This window comes from Trifolium pratense, linkage group LG7 (assembly GCF_020283565.1).
Source record: "Trifolium pratense cultivar HEN17-A07 linkage group LG7, ARS_RC_1.1, whole genome shotgun sequence".
In the NCBI taxonomy this organism is placed as follows: domain Eukaryota; kingdom Viridiplantae; phylum Streptophyta; class Magnoliopsida; order Fabales; family Fabaceae; genus Trifolium; species Trifolium pratense.
In genome coordinates this window covers 39481769-39505422 of record NC_060065.1, presented here as the reverse complement: position 1 = coordinate 39505422, position 23654 = coordinate 39481769, and the positions used below count along the sequence as shown (strand labels likewise).

At 31.5% G+C, this 23654-nt stretch overlaps 1 protein-coding gene across 1 annotated transcript; it reads right to left on the bottom strand.

The window, feature by feature from the left end:
- Positions 1-8686: 8686 nt before the first annotated feature.
- Positions 8687-11343, bottom strand: LOC123893950 (zinc finger protein CONSTANS-LIKE 4). The gene is made up of 4 exons (XM_045943791.1): positions 10838-11343; positions 10087-10224; positions 9789-9956; positions 8687-9064 (listed from the first exon to the last, which is right to left on the bottom strand). Exons 1-4 carry the CDS (start codon positions 11303-11305, stop codon positions 8984-8986), a joined length of 855 nt encoding a protein of 284 aa, XP_045799747.1. The 5' UTR covers positions 11306-11343; the 3' UTR covers positions 8687-8983.
- Between the last annotated feature and the right edge of the window lie 12311 nt (positions 11344-23654).

Below are 23654 nucleotides of genomic sequence, written 5' to 3'. Positions count from 1 at the left end.
GCCTAATTCCAGCGACCAACGTACCGAAATCTATGATATTTCGGTTCGCAGATACCGAACAAACTGACGTTCGTTTTTTGTGTACGCTAATGTTTGGTTTGCAGTTACTGAAATGGTCTAATATTTGGCTTCGGTGAATACGAACCGAAGTTTTTTGGCAAAAATGTTTCAAACCGCAAGGGGCAAACTTGGATTTTTGGGGGGTAGAAAAGAATTGAGGGGGGTTGGGAGAGAAACCATCTTGTTGGTTGTTGTTTGTGTTGCTAGAGATGGGTGTTGCTAGAGATTGTTGATGTTTTCTCTTCCCCCTCCCATGAATATTTTATACCCCCAATATTCCAATTTTGCCCTTGCAGAAAAATTCGGTTCGCAGAAACCAAATTTTTTCTAGTGCAAATTCAGAGTAAATTTCGATTTTTAGAAACCGAAATTTGTTTTCAAGGCAAAACAAAACTTAGGTTTCTACGAACCGAAATTTTTTCAAGGGCAAAATTGGAAATTCAAGGGGGATAAAAGATTCATGGGGGGTGGGAAGAGAAAACATCGAGATTGTTGTCATGGTATGTTGTTCGGTTCAGCTTAGAATTTAAAAGCTGGTCACCTTTGAAAGGTAACAACACAACTTAACAATCATTGACTATAGTTTCAATCACAGAACTAAACCCACCATGACAAAACATAGCATTTAACACTATTGTGTTTGCTAATAAGTTGCTATTTTTCACTCTTTTCAAAAACCCTTTTTTCTCTAACACCTCATTTGATGGTTCTGGAAATAATGGACCAGTTAACACCTTCAATTTTCTTGCATGATTTAAAAATCATGTTGGAATATTCACTATGCATAACTCTGCATTATATTTTTTTGGTGTAGATTGTGTTTGCTTTTAATTGTGTAATCATTGATGAGGATATACTTTGTTGTCTATTTCTATTATTCGTATGGATTATTTGTTTGGTGTTTCAAAGCTCTTAGGATACACTTTTTTTTTTACGAGAAGATGTTTTGAGCTTATTTTAATAACGATCAGATTAACTCAATCATATAAAACTGACTTATAAAATGATCATCACTATCTTTAGTCTTTAGATATAAACTCATATTCACTATCTTGACAAAAGATGAAGGATAAATAATGTATAACACATATCGATTAATCTATATCAATCGCTAAAGAGAAAATATGGTTTTAGTGTAGGCTTTTTTACTTTCCAAATATACACTTTTGTAACCACCACTTTTGTCTAACAATGAAGTTCAAGAGAAATAAAAAAGGGGAGGACATTGGCAGACTAATTTGCTGACAATTTTCTTTTCTTTTAATTGATACCTTTCATGAATTTAATTTTTTTTAGAACCTTAACAAGTACTATCTCCGTCCCAATATATAAGATATTTTTCCAAAATTTTGTTTTCCTATTTTATAAGAACCTTTTCAAAATTTAAGGTGCATTAATTCAATTTTCACAAAAATTATACCCCTAATTTAATGAAGAAAAGTAAAAGATTATTATTTCTCTCTCTTAAAAATTGAAGGGTAATTTTGGAAAGAGAATATATATTATTTAAAAATTTAATGCAAAAGCTATTTTTTTTTAATTCTTGTGCATCGTGTGAAAGAGTTCTTATATATTGCAATAGAGGGACTACATGTTTTTTCTTATTTTTTTATTTTCCTTCTTTCTATTGGCCTCTCTTATCATGGTATAATAAGAAGTTATGGAGAGACACTATTGTTTTTGTTACATGAGATTATTTTAACAAATTTGTGATTTTGGTTGAATTTTTGTTGAACAAATTATTGGCAATTGTTTAGGTAAGATGCGTATTATTTTGATAAGTTTATGGTCATGGTTAATTTGATAAATTTATGGTCATGGTCTTTGAGATTATTTTCTTCCCATGTTCTACACATCGGATGAGACTATTTCAAATTTTATTTCACGTGATAACTTGTTTGGCAATTGAAAACAAGATGTTATTTATCTGTGGTGTGGGCCAATCCACGTTAAATACAATTGTAATTTAAATGGAAATTAAAACTACAAAAAAACTAATTTAAATAAAAATTAAATTTACCCAAAAATACGTTAGCACAATAGAAATAGCGCACAGATGGGTAGAAGTGTCAGTTTAGACGCTAATACGTTTGCAAAAGGACGGGACCTTAGGTCAACATTTTTCATGAGAGGATAAATCAGAAAATTTTACATTAAAGTGGGTAATCCAATTTTTTTTTTTGTAGGGATAAACCAAAACTCGCATACTTTACAGGGTAAAATTCTATTTACCCTAAAAATAATATATTGTTATATTTACAATATGCTTTCCTTACTTTAGTTGATCTTTACAATTATGCTTTCCTTAGTTTAGTTTAGTTTAATAGGAAGAAAAAAAAAAGGAAATTTTTTGCATTTAAAATAGCATTTTTTTTACAATATAACTTTTTCACATCACTTAACCCCTTTTAAAATAGTAAAATAAAAAAAAACTTATAGTTCAAAAAACAAAATTTCTTACTCCCTCCATTCTTTTTTATATGAACCTTTTGACAAAAATCACAGATATTAAAAAGTTTTTAAAGTACAAAATTTGCCTTAAAAGCATGTGACTATTACTAAATTATCTTTTGTGTACAAATATACTTATTGTTGACTTTTTATATTCCAAGATAAATTGATAGTATTATTAAAGGGTATGTATGAACTTACCAAAAAAAAGGGTATGTTTGAAAAAAAGTAATAAATAAATTTCGAAATTTGTAGAGAGTCTTAAGGTCCGTTTGATATGCAAAATATTAGTACTAGACAAAACAGTACAAGATAATACAAGAATTTTAGTGGGAGGACAAAAATGTTATTTTGGTACTTTAGATTGAATGTGAGAAAAACACAAGAAGGAGAATTGAATTATGTTTTCTTTTTCTTCTTTTTCTTTGAAGAACACAACTGTTTGATAGATAATATAACAGAGTGTATGTGTATGCAGCGGATAAATTAAACACAAACACAAGTGTGTGTGTGTGTGAGAGAGAGAGATAGAGAGAGAGAGAGGAGAGAGAGAGAGAGAGAGAGAGGGAGAGAGAGAGATATTTTATAGTGGTTCCTCCCAAACTGAGAGTAATATAGTCCCCTTGACTCTTCAAGGGAGGTCACTATAATCGCAACTGATTACAATTTCCCAAGCACCTTGCTTATGACTTCTTTGCCCAAGTACACAACCTAGGACTTCGTTGCCCAAACACCTTGCTCAAACCTCAAGTGATTCAAGCTCCCTCCTGATTGCAGTAACGGGTATCGAACTGTGGTCCTCCCTGTTAACATTTTCTATATTCGGGTGAATTTAATTCACGTGATAAGTCATGATTGCAACATTGTGTGCCTTAAAATATGATTGCAACATTATGCTTTCCAAATTGCTTGCATGAATGTTGTCCACATTTTAGGTTTGAGTAATTTTGAGACTATAAGATCAAATTGTTCAACCAATTAAAGATACATGGTTTATTTTTCTTTAAATTCAGTGGGCCGGGCTTGTATGTGTGGACTTGTTTTCTCCTTGAAACTTCTGTGGGCCATAATATGAAGCATGATAAGACATGCACCTGTTCTTGATAATTTTGATCATTTCAGTGTGCTTGTGTCTATTCTCAACTCATATATACAAGAGGGGAGACAATTGAAAAATGTATCCAAATTCATCAACAGTTCTACATTTGATTCCACTTCACTATAATATTAATAATTTACCCCTCCCTTGGTTTGAAAGGACACAATGAGTATCCTTACATCAAGTCCCTAACAACTTGTATCTCTTCAAAGGACCTCATGTTGATTCTTTGGCCTAAGTAAAATTTAAAAATTAAGGTCAAGCATGGTGAATAAGTGGTTAATATCCTAATTAGAATAGTTATCACAAAATTATTTGAAGTAGCTCTTTTATTCTCTTGTATTTTGTTGTTTAATGTTTAAAGTTGTCCATTATATGCATGTTGGGAATTGTTTTAAAATATTTACATGTTTTACTTTATTTTTGGAAAGTTTAAATTTATTTCTTCATGACAAACTCCAACCACAAATCACAATATGAATATACCCACACGCAAAACCAAATCTTTTTATATATCACTATGATGGAAAATTCATTGTAGATAATAATAATAATGCCAAAGAGTCAACTTAGAGAGATATGAGAAAATTTTGTCACTGCGGCGTATTTGTGCTTTCTTACGATTGTAAGACTGCTTGCTTGTGAACCCGCATTTACTTGTATATTCACACTCTAAGGACTAAGGAGAATTATTGTTTTAACAAAAAAATATTTAAATGAAGGGTACTTTGATGAGATGACGCATGTCTCTTCTAGCCTAATCAATGTCCTATATTTGATCTCTGGTTTGAGCATGCAACATTGTTAAAATTCTTAGGAAGAGTTTGTCATCCATTTGGATTCCACAAGGTTCGAGAGATTAATCTCTGCAGTTATGCGCAGAGGATACTCGGTTACGCCAACAATAAAAAATATCCAACAATATCTCTGTGAGCATATCTCAGTTGATAGAAACATTACGTAATATACAGAGGCTGAGGTTCAAGTATTCCTACTTATTCACTTCTAGCCATCGGAAACTTTACAAATAATACTTGCATGATCAAATTCCTCTAACATTGCTCTAAGTTTTGATCACTTAATTAAGTAAGGTATATTGCGGTCGAACTTTCTTGACAAAAATAACATGGTTGGAAAAAGAAACTTCATAAAGGTCCAGGTCAAGCCATATTCTTTGATAAAGATTAATCTACAACAATTTTAATAGATAATTTGTACTAATAAGATCATTAAAAATAAAAATATAATGTTTCTCTTGTTGCAAAAATAAATAAAATTAAAATGTTTCTCTCATTTGACTTTTAACACCAAATATTGACCATTTATATGCATTTCAGTGCTTTCCTAGTTTGACTTGCTATGCCTTTGATGCATTGAATATCAATCAAAAACTAGTTTCACACCTCATTTACACACAAAATTTAATTATATTTATTTTTTTATCAAACAAAATTTAATTATATTGAATCGCTAAGTGTAGTTAATATAATTAAATTAGAGACTTATTTCATATTTTACATATCCAATTTTTGTTGTGTAAAACAATTTTTGGACAAATTAAATCACATATAAATACACTAGAAAAATGAGCAAGAGAAAACGAACACTGGACCACCAATATATCTCTAGAAGGGACAAGGATACTTGTAGGTAGAATCTGACAACGACTTTTGTAAAATTGCACTTTCAATCACATAAAGTGGGTCCTATAGGTTACTAATCAATTATATTTCGACTGTTAAGTTTTTTGGCTGTAAAGAGCACACTACCATCCACCATTAAGTTATCAAAATCAGAGAAATTGGAATTGGATATCCTGCTGTAGATATTCCTGCTGTTTTCATGCTGTTTTTAATCAGGACCGTCTGATCTAATATTGATGGTTGTGATTGATTTGTACTGATTTTATTAAAAAGTAATTAGAACCGTCCGATTTAAAATGAATGGTTGAGATGCACTACAGCGTGTAACTGTTATAAATTATGTTCGTAAACCTTAAAGCTCAAAATTAATGGTTCCTATTGACTTATTTAATTTTTCTATATACTTCTGTATATCTCGACAATTTTAGAATATTTGCACTTCATAATGTGATTATTATTGTTTGTTTTCATTTAGTTCTTGCCATGGAGTGGTCTCCTCAACCTACATATAGGTCTTTCATATAATTAAGTACCTCCTCAAAACTTAGTGCATGTTATTAATATTAATCACATCTTTACGCAACGAAAATATTATTTTAAAAAGTCCCGATTGAATATGATGGCAATAAGATGGGAAGATAACTATGAAAATGACACCACTAACAACGATATGAAGTTGATAGTTCACATAAAAGCAATGTATTGCCAAGAATGGAGAGCCTCGTCTACATGGAATGTAATATAAAGAACTTGACATTTTATCAGGAGTTTCACATCGAGTATTTCAAAGTGTTCAATGTAATACTTAAGTCATGAGACTCTCCTACATTAGACTAATCTTTTGGGTTGTACTCTCTTCATATACTTAAGTACCACATTGAACACTTTAAAATATTCGATGTCAGACTCCTAACATTGTCATCCTTACACATTTCAACAATGTAGGGGCCAGTCTCCAATAAATTGTTGAACAATAAGGATCAATATGTATGTGACCGACCTAATCACATAATTAACATGCAAGAATTTTGATTTTGTACATAGATATGGACAAGATCTAGCAATGGTTACAGTCCTAATCCTAATCATGAAAGTGATAACAACCTTAAACTTTTTTCCTCTCTCTTATGTTACCTATTTAATGTACAAACACAATTAAAGAATGTATAAAAAATTTAATAAAAAGTTCATATATTGATGTTCGTGAATAGCAACAAAAATATAAGAACCATGCATAGCTTAAGATGCTTGCTTGGTCAGATAAGGATACATGTTATCGGTATGGCACCATGCCCTTAAGGGAATTGGAATTTAATTCGATAATTATTAGCCTATGTTTTCACTTTAACAATTAAGTTAATGCTAATATATAAAATAAAAGAAAATCGGAGTTGAGTGAAGGTTTGCATATATAGCGATGATCATCTTATAAGTTTTGAATATGAGTTTATATTATAATCCCAATAAGCCACTTTCATGTAATTATCTTGGATATATATAAAAATTAAGTAAAAAAAACAAAAAAAAACCACCAATATAATCTTTCATTCATTATTTCTCTTAATTGAAAAGTACTTGTGCATGCTTTCTTGGTAGCATTTGCAAGGAGCTAGGGAGGAATCAATTTGAAATACAAGTGCAAAACGTTTAGGTATGGTACACTTTTTACCTTTTAAGGCTTTAATCATAAAAATAGCTAAGAACATTTTTAGCTTATGTGCCTTTTAAAAGGGGAAGTATCGGTATTGCAAAAGGGTATCGTCTTTGGAAAGATAACAAATATCCCCAATAATTTATGTTATTTTTCTTTATAAAATAATATCAATTAAAACTTAGAATGATTGATTCGATTTAATTATCTAGAAATAATTTTATATATTAGAATCTAAATTCGATAACCAACAAGTGATTAATTTGATTGGTGTGAATATTAGTTCATTTAAATAAGTATTCTAGAGTTCAACCCGAATTCTTGTGGAGTTCGTCAACTTGATCGATATTTATGGACTAATGGGCGTTGTAATTATTTTAAGGAAAATGCTAAATTTAACGGAAATTCAAAGTATAATTTAAAGGCATACCAAAGGTAGGAAAAAGAAAAACGAAAGTTATTGATGAGGGAGAAAAAAAATTGAAAGCCCAAAGTTTTCATGAGACCAGCTACTTGGAAGAGCATTGAACTTGCTTGGCGGAATGTTTAGCCCACCTGGTGAAATTTATTTAAAAATCTCACTCTGCACGCCATCCCGCTTCAATTGGCGCAATTGATCTAGATGTTATCAACTACTTGATCCATTTGGTGGAGACGGTTAGCTTGTCATGCGAGATTACTTGAATTCGAATGTACAAACATGTATTACAGACTGTCCAGGCGAAGAGCAAAAGCTTGCTAGACGAGCTATGTTAAAATTCAAAATAAGTAAGCAAGAAATAGGAGTTCAAACTTTCGATGTTGGGAAAATGCATGGATGCAGACTATTAGAGGAAATAAAGTGACGATCGATTTTAACTCTTGGAAACAAGATTGAAGAATTTAAAATAATCATCTTTAATTTGACATGTAATTTTCAAAATTTTAGTTATGTTTGTTCTTGTGAGCAATATATAGTTAAGTTCCTCTAGATTAGTTTTACTAAATAATTGCTTAAATTGGATATTGAATAAAATTTGAGTTTCTTATGTGAAGGCAAATGAATGAAAGAGAATTAGTGGCAAAGGTTGAAATTGAAACCAAATATTTTGCTCAAACAGTTGATCATATTTCAGTCACTTTCAAAAATTGAATTGGTTATAGGAGAATCAAGCACAATTGCATTCCATTACGCAATTTTTTTTTATTTTTTATTTTAAAGGCCACTACTCAATGTTAATTGTATGTGTAGACCCCAAATCCATCTCTCCAATAACATGGTAGAATATGAAAAGTTGAACTTCTTTTTTATTTTATTTTTTAAAAAATTTAAAGTTTTGTTTTTTTGTCAGGTGGTCTAGTAGTAAGAAATTCTACTTTTAAAATGAATAAATGAATCCGGGGTTCGAATCTCGACTTCTGCATATAAAATGCGATGTCCCTTGTTTCATGGAAACTTTATAATTTAAAGTTTTTTCTTTTTAGAAAAATTTAATGTTGAACTTCAGTAATCATCACAATGAGTGAATTACATCAAATAATGATAATTGACCCCAAACAGTTTTTTTTTTTTTGAAGGAGACCCCAAACAGTTAGAGATCGATCAAGATTGTGACATATATAAAAGCTAGAGTTATCGGAATATTTCTGTCTCCTCAAACATAAGGTCCCTTATTGGAATACTAGAACTCATTATATTTAATAATTTATTTTTAATTTTTTTTACCAGCTTATTGGAATAATATATATTTATTTATTTAGTCAGCAGCTAGGCCCCCACATATTAAAATAATAATTCCTTAGCAAAAGATGCCTATAAATTAACATCAAATTAACCAATCTACAAATGTTACAATGCCATGCAATTAGAGTTTACATCTACGTACTTAATAAAACAGAAAAGAAAAATTAATTATCATAATACACTTAATTTGAAATTAACAAGCTAGCTAGCTAGCTAGTAAACTCATTCTTCCTATTCACTTTGCACACTAGCTAGCTTAATTTAAACCTTGTGATAAACCAAGCCCAAATTGCTCACAAGAGCAATAGTAATCATATGTAGAATAATATTGATGATGTTAATTAAGTCACATAGTCTCATTCTTCCGGTGATGAATGAGATAAATACACCAAACTTGCCATAGCCTCTTGAAGCCAGTCCTCCTCCTCATTCTTTAACTGCATAAATAATCATAAATGAAGAATAAATTTAGGATGTGTAACAATTTTATTTGCAATTAAATATAAAATTTAGATTTTTTAATTATTGACAAAATTTAAAGATAGAAATATTTAAAATAAAATAAGATATTAAAAAATTAGTTTAATTTTCATAAATTAAACTAATATAAAAAAATATTGTATATTGTTAACAAATCACAATCTTTAGCAATAATTTCCATTAAAGTTACATAATTTTTTCTAAAAAAAAGGTAAATAGTTTTTATAATCGAGCGGTTAATTCATTCTTGCAGCTCATTTGGTTATGTTGTATTTGGGTTATGTGAATGAGAGGAATAATAGAGTTTTCAAGGCTAAGGAAACTACAATTTTCCAAATGTTAGATAAAGTTAAATTTCATTCAGTTTGGTGGTTGAAAACCTATCATGCTTCTCTTGGTTTAAACTCTCACATGTGCTGGTCGAGCCATTTTGTTTGTATAGACATCGATTAAGCTTTGTTTTCAATGTATCTGATTTCATGCTGTTTGAAAACTTTTGAGGTTCTTTCTAGCACACCTTGTGCTAGTAAGGATTTTTCATTGGTATTAATATATTCCATTTTATGAATTAAATTCTTCAAAGTTTAATTAATTTTTTTGATTTATAATAAAATGTTTAAGTGATGTAATTAATTATTCTAATTACATTGACTGATTGACATTTCATTCTGATTAATTTACCTGGAATTGGAATGACTCAGAACCATAAAAGTCATCATTGATGTGATCATCATGTTGATTCTCAAGCTTTTTTGTGGCCATGTGATCTTCTTCACATATCTCATTGTTTCTTGCAAACCTTCCTCTCACTCTCACTCTTCTATCAGCCAAAGTTTTCCGACATGCATACTGTAAAATCATGCGAAGACATATCGTGAATTCCAAATTCTAGTTTATTGATTAAAAAGGATAATTAACAGCAGAAAGTTCGTACCAATATTATGATAAAAAAAAAAGTCTATGAGAAAATATATAAAACCTTAATAGTTTTGTTGAAATTTCTTTGGTTTCTTTTCTTCAAATATCGAAGAATTCTTTCTTTCCTTTCTTCTTCTGAGTACCTTCCTACCTTTATGTTTGGTTCTTCAACTGCTGTTATTTGATTACCTTGTATCCCCTGCCATAAATATCAAATTAACATTTAATTAATAAACTTTACACATATACATGTCTAATATTATTATATTTGCATGTGATTCTATGATGAATTAATTAACTTCTAAAATATTGTTTTAGACATGCAGTATTTTTTTTCAATACATGATCTTGAAAATTTCATGATACAAAAAGGGACTGATGATTTTTATTTTTTTTTTCCAAAATACAAAATTGCTTAGTAATGCATTATAAAACATAGAGTTTAATTAAAGGGGTGCATAAGATTTTTACATGCACTATACATTTAATGAAACACAACAACCATATAGTTTTAAATTACAATATAAAGGTTTTAGATGTCTGCACAACAACATCGCAACCGTAATTGCAGCTTCATCGTGGATACAGAAAAAATTATCAGAAAAAAAAATTTCTCACTAATTTTTTCAACACAAAATTTAGTGACAGAATTAGAGATGAGTTTCATATTTTCCATCGCTAATTTATATTTTTTTTTTGTATTTGTATAAAATTTATTGAAATATCTTGTAAACACGATTGCAACTGCAATTTAGAACTATGACAATAACGACTTAGTTCGTTCTATGATAAGAAAATATATCATATCTTACCCAATTTTCTCTTGCAACATTAGGATAAGGTGTAGGTGGTTTAATATCTTCAACAAAACCACAACATTGATCTTCTACTAACTCATGACCAATAAGTGGTTGATTAATATATCTTCCATTAAAATTCTGAATCCCACCACCATAAAATCCCATTTTACAATCCGATAACAAAGCCGGAACGGAGAATTCTTGTTGCTCGACAAAATTTGGATGAATCCAAGCACCAGAAGAAGACATAGTATCACAATCAAGTGACACAATTTGATCAAATGCTCCATAATTATCAAAAACAGGCATTAAATTTTCTTGACAACCCCACATCATAGTATTGTCCAAAATTGAGGTATTAATAATGTTATTATTATGTGAAGACAAACCTTGTTGTTGTGTGGTGAAATGATCAGAAGTGTAGTTTGAATAATAGTGATGAGGGATTGAAGAAGCCATGGAAGAAGGAGATAGGGGCATAAATGGAAAAGGAAAATTTGTTTTGTGTTTTGGTTTTTTGGTTTGGTTTTTGTGAGAATATGAATTTATATATATAGGATGTGTGTTGTGACAAGTTGTCAAGTGGACATGACTATAATAAGGTAATTAAGCAGCTAAGAATTTGTTTTGGATAACAAAACTAAGTTAAGTGTGTTTTATTATTTCTCTTTTACTGTTTCTTGTTTGTGAAGCTGTAAACGCGTTAATTTTTGTTTGGATTGTAAAAACTAGTTGTACATGTGTATGTGTATGTGCTCTCAATCTCTCATAGAAGTTCTTCTTTTTTTCCTTTTCAAAACATCATGCTTTAGTGTTACCTTTTACATAACTTTCTATATCTAGAAAAAGGTCAATTATTGATAGAAATTTTAACATCTTTAATGTTTAGCATTATAATAAGAGAGATTTTTTTTTTTTGTGGAACAATTATATATTATTATTTATTTTATTTTTGTACAATTTTCTCATATATTCTATTAAAAGAAAATTATATATGTCATTCATAAGTCTTATTCAACTAGTCGATATTGTTAACTTTGAAACCTTCATCGATATTTGACCTCAGAATCTCGTAATTATGTGTAATTTTATTGTTGGTTGTAACGAAAAAACATTATATTTTATCTTACAAGCCACATGTCATTTTTCGATGAGTATTTTTTTTTTTTATTTCTTATGCTTTTGGTGAATTATTTTTTTATGGTTTTCCTAATATTATTATCAGATCTTGGAGGTACCATATGTGTTTTATGTGAAGTCTACTGTGAGTGTTCGGTCCACTTGTTTGTTATGTGTGTAGTCTTGTCCTTTGTGTGGTATACCATCGCTAGGTTGTTGGGTTGGGTTGGGAGGTTGTGATGCAGAGAGATTTGCTTGGTCATTACGATGCTTTATTGGGTCTAGGGGCTCGTAGGAGAGTTCGTTATGGTTTGGCTTTAGTTTGACATGTTGTCTTGTGGTCCATATGATTTTCTCGCAATGGTTTTATCTTTTCTGGGCGGTCCACTTCTGTTGAGCAACTGGTGGATATATAGGATTAAACTCTACTCTTGGAAATGGTTTTGTGGTAAGAATCTTGGTCACACATGCTCTCTTTATGAGTAGGAAGTGTAATCTATTTTGTGCTACTGTCGATAGAGTGGAGTGGAGGGGTCAACCTTGAGTGACATCGTCACTGTTTAGCAGGTTCCTTATAGTTGGCCGGTGATTGGACTGGTTTCTCATGTCCTTTTTTTTTATTTATCTCTTACCTTTGTTAGTTTTTTATTTTTGGTGTATTACTTAATACTTATACACCAAAATCTTTGTACTATATATATATATATATATTAAAAAAAATTAATTGTTATTTTAGGAAATAATATATTGCCATTTATTTTTTCATTATATATAAAATTAATTTGTTTTCTCAAAATTTGACCCCAAAAAATATTGTATGAATTTTTTTTAGGAATTTATATTTTGAATGTATAACATTGAATAATACTTTAATTAATTTTTATTTTTTTGTCAAGTAGTTCCGTGATTTAAAATTTACCCTTTGAGATAAATAAGTAGAAAATTTTTAGTTCGAACTTCGGTCTCAACATATATAATAATGTGATATTTTTACCAACTAAACTAATCTCACCAAGACATTAATTAATAAAAGAAAATTAGTAAAAATCATAATTACAATGGTTTAGAAAATGATAAAAATAAAAAATACTCGTTGTGGGTTGATCAAAGTTCAAAGTGGTAATTATAAGAGATGAGCCTTAAGCAAGTGTGTTGGGGAATCAAACTCTCAATCTTACATATGAAGAAAATCTGTTGGAGTTAATAAGAGATTCCATCTCTTATGGATAACATGTGTTCCTCAACAAAGAAAAGTTACTACCAAATAATGTTTTGTATAGTTAAAAGAATAAACACACTCCTTAGTTGGATACTTTTGTTAATGAAAACTCTTCACTTCACTTCACATATTTGTTAAAGTAGTGTTTCTTTTACATTTCACATGACCAACATGTAAATAAAAGCATATATATAAATGTGAAATATTATGATTCGTAACCAAACCCTACCTCTTTTTGTTTCCCTATTTACATATTCATCTTTTATCTCACACATCACACATGTAAGCAAAAGATGATTTAACTCTTTGCATATGCGGAAACACGTACAATTCTACTAATAGATAATATTGAAGATGACCTTTGAAGTCAAAAGTGTAGGTTAAAAAGAAAATTCTTATTTCCGTGCATGGGTTATCTTAGCCAGCAGTTGTAACTATACATGGGTCACACTTTGTCTAGAAAATATTTGGGAACTTATAGATTGATCATGTTAAAAATTGTTAGTCTATAAATTATTTTCATTTTTTTAACGGCAAAAGATAATTTTATTAATAAGAAAAAACGAAGAAAAAAAAAAGTACAAGCGGTACTCTATCTATAGCCATAGATAAAGTATAAGATTGTATTCTACCCAACCTTCAAAAGAAAGAGAAATAAAAAATGCCCTACCCCAAACCAATAATTAACAAAAGATAAAATAAAGAGGAAATATAACTTTATTTTTTACGGCAAAAATATAAGTAGTACTCTATATTGACTGAATGAAACATAATTGCCACTTGCGGATATCATGCCAAGCAATTCTCACTCATAATTCTCAATGATATATTATTTCCTATTATGTAGCAAGTAATCGTTTATCATTTATACACACATTATGTACTTTTACTTATATATACTCAATCATTGTAAAGTCAATAACATAACCTTGAATACATATAATTCAAATTATACTTGACTTATGGTATCAGTTTAGCCTTTGGCTTAAAATAGCAATTTTTCTTTTTCCTCTCTTGATCCAAAATGACTACTACCCCAGCCTCCACCTCCACCCTCTCATAATCTATATCTAGCACCTCAAAAGACCTTGTGGAACTCAACACAAACACCCAACTTCCCATCAAACTGAATTCAAAGAACTATCCCGCATGGCACCGTCAAATTCAGTCTCTCCATGTTGCTCAAAATCTTGATGGCTACGTCACCGGTAAAACCCCTTGTCCTCCTCCAGTGATAAAAAATGTTGTTGATGGCACTGAAACTGACAATCCTGCATTTAACATTTGGATTCGTCAAGACAACTATCTCTACATTGCTTTACTAGGGGCTTGCGATGAAGAAGCTCGTGCTGTAATGTCTACCGCACCTACATCACGTGATGCGTGGCTAATTTTGGAGCGATCATTTGCCACGCGTTCTCGATCACGTGTTATGTCGCTGAAAGAACGTCTGAATTCAATCAAAAAAGAAGGATCCACTACTATTGCTGCGTATATGCAGAACATTCGCTCCATCTAAGACGAACTATCTTTGATTGGCCATCCTGTTGATGACATTGATATTGTCATCTATGCTCTAAATGGTTTGGATCCATCATTTAGGGAATTCACTGCATCAATTCGGACTCGTGACGATCCGATTTCATTTGATGCTCTTTACATCAAACTTATGGATTATGAAATGTATCTGAAGAGGGATGAGCTCATGAATAATCACACTCCTGTCACGGCTAACTATGCAAATCGTGGTCGTTACAATCACCGCAACAGAGGTCGCGGTCGCAACCAGCCTCGTCACACTCCTTCAAGTCAGTATGGTCGACACTCAAATATTACCTGTCAGCTTTGCTCTATAAAAGGACACAGTGCTCAAGATTGCTCCAAATATAAACGCAACAAAAGGCAACCATATCAACCAGCAGCCTATGCAGCACAAGCTACCATCCCACCACCAGAATGGCTCTTCGACTCCGGCGCCTCACATCACATCACCAATGATTTAAACAATCTCTCATTACAAGGTGATTACAATGGTAATGATCATCTCCATGTTTCCAACGGTATGTCTCTTCCTATTACACATGTTGGTTCTACAATACTTAATTCATCCAAACTTAACCGTAACCTTATCCTTCATAATGTTCTTTATGCTCCGGGTGTCACCCAAAACCTTGTATCCGTCTCTCAATTATGTAACACTAACAATGTTTCTATTGAATTTTTCCCTTCTTTCTTTAAGGTAAAGGACTTGACCACGGGGGCATGTCTTCTTCAAGGTCCGAATGATTCCAATGTCTACAAGTTACCTACATCCACCTCTCCTCGTGCCTACTCTACCGCTTCCACTCCTCTATCTCTGTGTTGGCATAATCGACTTGGTCATCCATCGTCTCAAATCTTCCATCACATCCTTAAATCAAATAATATTCCTGTCAAAGTTTCTTTCAATAATTGCAATCATTGTATGACCAATAAGAGTCACAAGTTGCCTTTTCATAAGTCTACTATTTCCAGTAATAGTCCATTAGAAGTTATTTATTCAGATGTTTGGGGACCCTCCCCCTTTATTTCCATAGACAATTTCAAATATTATGTTATTTTTATTGATCATTTTTATAAATATGTGTGGTTGTACCCTTTAAAATTCAAGTCTGATGTGTCAACTATCTTTCCAATTTTTAAAAACCTTGTGGAAAATCAATTTAATTGTAAAATTAAAACTTTCTATTCCGATAATGGTGGAGAATTCATTAAACTCAAATCATATTTTCAAAATAATGGAATTCAACACCTAACTACTCCACCTCACACGCCACAACATAATGGTCTTTGTGAACGAAAACATCGTCATTTACTTGAAATCACAAGGTGCTTACTTCATCAAGCCTCCCTTCCACCTAATTTTTGGTCGTTTGCATCTCAAACCGCTGCTTATCTCATTAATCGCCTTCCAACACCCACGTTAAATATGCATTCGCCGTTCTTTACCTTATTTCAAACTCAACCCAATTACAACAAACTTCGGTCTTTTGGGTGTCTTTGTTTTCCCTGGTTAAAGCCATATACTTCACACAAACTTCAACCACGATCCGAACCTTGCATATTTCTTGGTTACAGTTTGTCTCAAAGTGCTTACATATGCTATAATTATAAAACCAATAAATTTTACAATTCTAGACATGTCCAATTTGTTGAAAATATTTTTCCATACTCTGAAAAATCTTCACATGAGCATACTTATCTCCCTCATTTAAATTCAAATAATAACAATCCCAACTATTTCTCACCTTTGACCGTAACCCACCCAATTATACCTCATACTACATTAACTCCTAATTCCACTAATCAAACCACATTTACACCTCAAGAAACAATTCACACCAATTCCTCTCCAATGCCACGTAGCCAACCTACCTCCCCATTAACTCCACCCACACATTTAGATAACAATGAAATTATCACTCCAATAGATAATAATCAGCCCATTATCTCACAAACCACTCACCATTCTCCTATAAACCTGTCACCAAACAATTCCCCTACATCCTCGGCCACTCCATCCAGCCATGCACCTACTGTTATAAAACCTCCAATTAAATCTAAATTAAAAGTACCAGATCATCCAATGCAGACTAGGGCCAAACGTGGAATTTTTAAACCTAAACAATTAAACCTTGCAACAAAATACCCATTGCCTAATCCAATTGAACCAACATGTGTATCTCAGGCAATTAAGTCTACTGAATGGCAACAGGCGATGACAGATGAATTTATGGCTCTTATGCGCAATGGTACATGGACACTTGTTCCACCATCACCACATTACAATGTTATTGGTAACAAATGGGTTTTCAGATTGAAAAGAAACCCTGATGGTTCTATCTCTCGCTACAAAGCAAGACTTGTTGCCAAAGGTTTCCATCAAAGACCGGATATTGATTACAAAGATACTTTTAGCCCTGTCATCAAACCTCAAACAATCAAGATTGTTCTTTGCATTGCTCTTGCAAAAGGTTGGTCTCTCACACAAATGAACGTGAACAATGCCTTTTTACACGGATCAATTAGTGAAGATGTCTACATGACTCAACCAGCTGGTTTTATTCATTCTTCACTTCCAAATTATGTCTGCAAGCTGAAGAAAGCACTATATGGTCTTAAGCAAGCACCACGGGCTTGGTTTGATGTTTTAAAAACATTTCTACTACAATATGGTTTCGTTAATGCGAAGAGTGATGCATCCTTATTCATTTATACATCTGGAGCTACAACTGCTTATTTTTTAATGTATGTTGATGATTTATTATTATGCGGCAATAATTCTAGTTTTTTAGATAAGTTTAAAAAGGCACTTGCAGAAAATTTTTCCCTTAAAGATTTGGGTCAACCAAGCCACTTCCTTGGAGTTGAAATAATACCAACAAAGGCTGGTTTATTCCTTACATAACATCATTATATTAGAGATATTCTTCTTCGAGCAAACATGGGTGATTGCAAACCTGTGTCCACTCCCATGGCCACTTCTTTCAGTTCACAACCTAAACCAGACTCCACGACTTGTGATAGCAAGGAATTTCGTAGTATACTTGGTGCCTTACACTATCTCTCAAACACACGTCCAGACATAGCATTTCCTGTGAATAAACTAGCACAACAAATGCAAGCTCCTACTGTGACAGATATGCAAGCCTTAAAGAGAATATTGCGCTATCTCAAGTCCACCATCTTCCATGGACTCCATCTCAAGAAATCTTCAAATACAAGCCTCACCGGCTTTTGTGATGCAGATTGGGCAGGTGACATAATTGACAGGAAATCAACAGGTGCTTATCTAATTTATTTTGGTCCTAATATTATCTCTTGGTCATGCAAAAAGCAACCCACAGTTGCAAAATCATCGACTGAAGCCGAATATCGTACTATAGCAACCACTACTCAAGAATTAATATGGATTCAAAACTTACTACAAGAACTTCAAATTCCACCAACTGCACCAACTATATTCTCTGACAATATTGGAGCTACCTATCTATGTGCAAACCCAGTCTTTCACTCTAGAATGAAACATGTTGCTATAGATTATCACTTTGTTCGCGATCTTGTTTCCGCCAAGAAGCTTCAAGTTTCACATGTTCCAACAAGCCATCAGTTAGCTGATCTACTTACAAAGCCGTTATCCACCATGCGGCACCATTTCCTTAAAGACAAGATTGGAGTTATTGAGAATACCTCCATCTTGAGGGGGCATATTGACTGAATGAAACATAACTGCCACTTGCGGATATCATGCCAAGCAATTCTCACTCATAATTCTCAATGATATATTATTTCCTATTATGTAGCAAGTAACCGTTTATCATTTATACACACATTATGTACTTTTACTTATATATACTCAATCATTGCAAAGTCAATAACATAACCTTGAATACATATAATTCAAATTATACTTGTCTTATACTCTATACAGCCTAAGAAAAAGTACAATATTTGTACTCAACCCAAACTCTAAAAGAAAGAGAAATAAAAATAATGTCCACTAGTACAGAAAATACTTTTTATATCTGGCCAAAAACATTTTTTATATCTGACTCATTTTTTGAATTATTTTTTTAATTAAATTGGACCTTTTACATCTAACCAAGTCTATCCGATGTGAAATATTTACTTTTTTTATTTTTATTTTTTTACAAAATCCTGCGTTTTTTTTTTATATTTTAAATTATTTTTTTAATTAAAAAAAAATCTAAAATACCATTACAATTCATCATTCAACCAAAATACAGTTACAGAATATAATCAAATGTCATTAAAATTAAACATTCATCCAAAATACCAAATGTCATACAATTCAACATTAATTCATCAAAATGTCATATAATTCAACATTCAAGCAAAATACCAAATGTTATTACAATTCAAAACATCATCATAATTAATACGAATCCATTGTAACATCACACAAATTAACCTAACTAGCTCCTAAGCCTCATCTGCAACATCATAATCTTCCTCAGGATTGTATAGGTCAAGAAAACAAGTTGCTCAGCGGTTTGACAAATCATACAACTTCTCCTCTATTAATGTAGTGGGATCATTGAACACTTACAATATGTAAAATTTTTTTTTTTTGGTAGAGTACAATATGTAAATATATATTTACTTATACATACATGGCTCAAATCTATTACGTATACATGATCAACTTATTCATATATATATTAATTAACATACTACATGATCTAAAATCAAACAAAATGGAACACAAAGTGAGCTAAAGGCTGTTGCCTCGAGCGCCCCACGAAGGGTGTGGCGCGCCAGCGCAATTGACAGCATGCAACCTCCATTTACTCAACCTGACTTGTTATATTTGACGATATATATGACCAGATATATATTTATTTTAGATAATTTTCGTCATAATTAAAATATTACCACCGCGTTCAGTTTTGTTTCTACTAGTGGACCTACCCCGGATCCAATAACAAAAACTATTTACCATAAAAGATTTTATCATTTATTGTCCGCAAAAGCGTCCATATTATAACCGCATGCTAAATCATCAAGGCTTTTGACTAAAACAAAATTGAGAGAGGAAATCTGTGAAATGCATCAATGGGTTACTTCGTGAAAACGACAAAAGACCAAATCTAAATATGGATTGAACATAACCTCCCCGCTAATTAGAAATGAACAAACAAATGGTTCTTCGACTCCATCTCACCTAAAAAAATTCTTTGTTCGGAGACATTCAACTATCCCAAACTTTGGCGATGATCCCACACTCAATACGATTCAAAGAAAGCGTAGAAAGAAGACAAAGATGAGAATAGTTGAATTTTACCGTATACATACTTCTGTCAATAGTGGGGGAAATTATTTTCATTTCCTAAATGTTAAATCTTAAAAGTCTCGTATAAGATTAGGTCATGTGTTAATAAATAAGATTGGGTTGGTCTCAACTCAAAATTCTAATATTTGTGATTAATAGAGTCTATCCTTTTTTTTTTACAATGAGCTGGAAATCGAACTTATGACCAATAACATACTACCAAAAACCCTCACCAGAGTCATTCCAAATTTAGTTGTGCTATCTTTTATATTAGGTTGCCGCTATTGGACAACTCAGGTCATGTGTCAGATGTTCAATTCATGGCATGAGGGTTGTGTGTTAAGAGTCTCAATTCATGCATGTATATTGGATAAGATAAAATTCAAACATAAACTTATAAATGACTGCAATTCTTATATTACAAGACGATTTTGTAAGATTGAGTTATTCAAACGCACATTCTAATACTAAATAATTTTTATTTGATTGTTTGTTTTTTTACATGCTTTAGAAATTGTAATCATAATATGATCTTTTTATTGAAAAAAATATATATGGGTAATTATGAGAACAGAAAAAGAAAGCCAGCAACTTGTTCTTAATCAAGAAGTATGGGCCAGAAAAGGGGCAAACAGGTCATTCATTGAACATGGCCTTTAATCAAATTTGAGTTTATGCTTTGACTCTAACATCTAACTCAGATGACATGATAAGTAATTAAGTGTATCTTTAAATATACTAATTTTCTTATAAGAAAAGAAATTAGATTAGGAAGCAAGTATATTTTTTTTTTATATTATATAAAATAAAATATGGGCCGATATTACTTATATATGCGTATATAGAATAAAGTACGAATTTAATTTTTTTTCAGCAACTTACAGCCAACGAGAAGAGGAATTTAAGCTATTTAGTAGGAAAAAAGCTGAAGTGATCTGAAAAAGTAAATTGTAGAGAGCTTCATGTACACAACACACTATTCTCTTCCAAATTGATTTAATAAAGCTATAAATACATGATACATCTATAAGTATATATACTACTAAAGATTTATCCTACTTATTATAGGCTACTTATAGGCTACGAATCTAACACATGTGATTGTTAGATTTTAAGTAAACAAATCAAGTACAAAATATTTTTCTCTCAACTCAAAGTATACATTCATATACTTGTATTAATAATATACTTATCAATTATATGGAAACAATAGTACATTGACTTGAGGTTTATGAACAAATATACCCTTAGAAAACAAATATTTTGTGGTCACGTTTATGTATCCCAAATTGCCACCATGATTGGATAGGCTCTTAATTTTGTACGACTATAGGGACATATTCGTTTTGGACTTTTGGTTATATACCTATAGTGAAGCTTCTGTTGTTTACCACAATTTCAAAATTATAACTGTTTTATGAATTAATTTAATTGTAAATAGAAGTGGGTATGCATGTACAAAGTTGTTTACATTTTATCAAGTATGTTTGTATAATTTAATTTGATTCCATGGTTTGGGAATTTTCAACTGTGAGTAATCAATCTCATAATGATTAAAAATTAGTTAAATAAATAATTTATATATAAAATAATAAGTGCCTCACATACTTATTATTAAAAGATGGGCTAAATGTGATGTCAAAGTTTTAGATTAGTTTGATAGATGGAGATGTGTGTTGTGTCGTCGTCTCCAAACATTGTGACACCTTAATTTTAATTCTTACTAGGGATAAACCCGTGTGTTGCACGGATTCGATTAAAATACATAATTAAAATATTTTTATAAATTAAAAATAATAATTGTGATAAGTATAATCATACATTCAATTAAAATACATTGTTAAATATTTTTTACGATGTCTTGATTAATGACCCAAAAATCCCAATGTCTTGATTAATGACCCAAATCAAACAGTGCTAACTTTGGACCCTAATGGAGCTGGTGGGTTAGCGTTAGGAGCAGCAAGTCATATGTTTAATGTTGAGTTTTTTAGGAGGGCTTTGGCTAAATTTGTCATCTTAGATGAAGAGCCTTTCCGGCACTATGCCAAAAAAGGCTTTAGACAATGCTTATTTTGGCAGTAGACATCGTTTATAAAGCGCTATATATTTTGGCGCTGCTAAAAGTTTAGATAACGCTTCATAATCAAGTAAAAGTGTTGTCTAAAGGTACTATAAGATATCGGTTTTTTATAAAAACACTATCTTATGGAACCTTTAAGCAACCCTTTTTTATACAAGCGCTATCTTATGATATCTTTAGACAATGTTCTTATCTTATGATAGCTACAGATATCGCTTTGTATACAAACGCTATCTTATGGTACCTTTAGACAGCGCTTTTTTATACAAGTGATATCTTGTGGTATCTTTTAGACAACACTTTTGTATACAAATGCTTTCTTATGTACCTTTAAAGAAAATACGAAATATCTTAAAGAAAATAAAATTTTGTTTAAAGAAAATTAAATTTTAATGATATATCAAACCTTCAAAATATCTTAAATTTGCATAAAATTGGTAATCTCTAATACAAAGTTCAAAACAACACAAACAAAATTTTCAGAAAATTGATAATATCTAATAGGTCAATATTAGGTCAAACTTTTTGTTTCCACCACAAAAGTAGGTCAAAATTATCATCTTCATCTATGTGTTCTTCATCCAAGTACTTCTCCAGCTCGTTTTTGTTACCAATTGAATTTATTTCTTTCAAGTAACTCTTAAAAGCATTAGATATGTTCAATTGTGTTGGTTGTTGAACTGAAACACTAACACTAGATGAAGGTCTAACCCTATTTTGTTGGTCATGGGCTGAAGCATACCAATCATACATTCTGGACAAATTAGCTTTGATTTTGGCTAAAAACAATTCAGCCACATCGGGCTGATCATTGTACATTGTTGGAAAAACAAACTCCAAATATCTCATCTTAAAGCAAGGATCAAGAATAACTGCAAAATAAATCAATTGATTCATGCTCACCAATTCCCCCAATACTTGTCATATTCCAATTTCATATCCTTTCTCATTGCACTCAAAACAGGATCCGAATCCATAATGGCCATTTTCACTTCATTGTAGATTTTGGCCAAGTGGTGGAATGCAGCATGTATGGTAACATGTGTAGAAGCAGAAAAAATATTGGTGGCATCGTAAAAGATTTTAAGGAATTTCATAAATGCACGTGCCTTATCCCCATCATCAAAATTTGGGGGAGAAGAACCAGCCCCAAAATACTCTAGATAACTAGGGTCTTCAATGTCAAGCTTATCAAAAGCGACTTGGAATTTTTCAGCTGCCTCCAACATTAGATAGGTTGAGTTCTATCTAGTCGGGACATCAAGACAAAGTTATTTCCCATATTTTGGATAGATGTCCAGCAATCTGTTGTTAGTGCAACCCTTGTGCAATTAGATCTAAGAAATGCCCTTAAACTTGTTTTTTCCTCTTGGTACAATTTAAAACAGTCCCTAGGTATTGTGTGCCTTGAAGGGACAACAAATTGTGGTTGTAAGGTTCTTAAATAATATAATAGAGCATTAATCATTATTTCTAATTACAAAAATATCACCCTATCATAAAAAAAATTGCGGCAACGCCGCAACCCGTGCATATGCACGAGTATTATCCTAGTTTAAATTTAAATTGTGTAAAA

Excerpts from the sequence above, each read along its gene's own strand:
- LOC123893950 (XM_045943791.1), bottom strand. The coding sequence starts at position 11,305 with ATGCCCCTATCTCCTTCTTCCATGGCTTCTTCAATCCCTCATCACTAT. Across the intron at positions 10,225-10,837 it reads ATGTTGCAAGAGAAAATTGG|GGGATACAAGGTAATCAAAT; the intron begins GTAAGATATGAT and ends TATTTATGGCAG. Across the intron at positions 9,065-9,788 it reads CTGAGTCATTCCAATTCCAG|TTAAAGAATGAGGAGGAGGA; the intron begins GTAAATTAATCA and ends TTATTTATGCAG.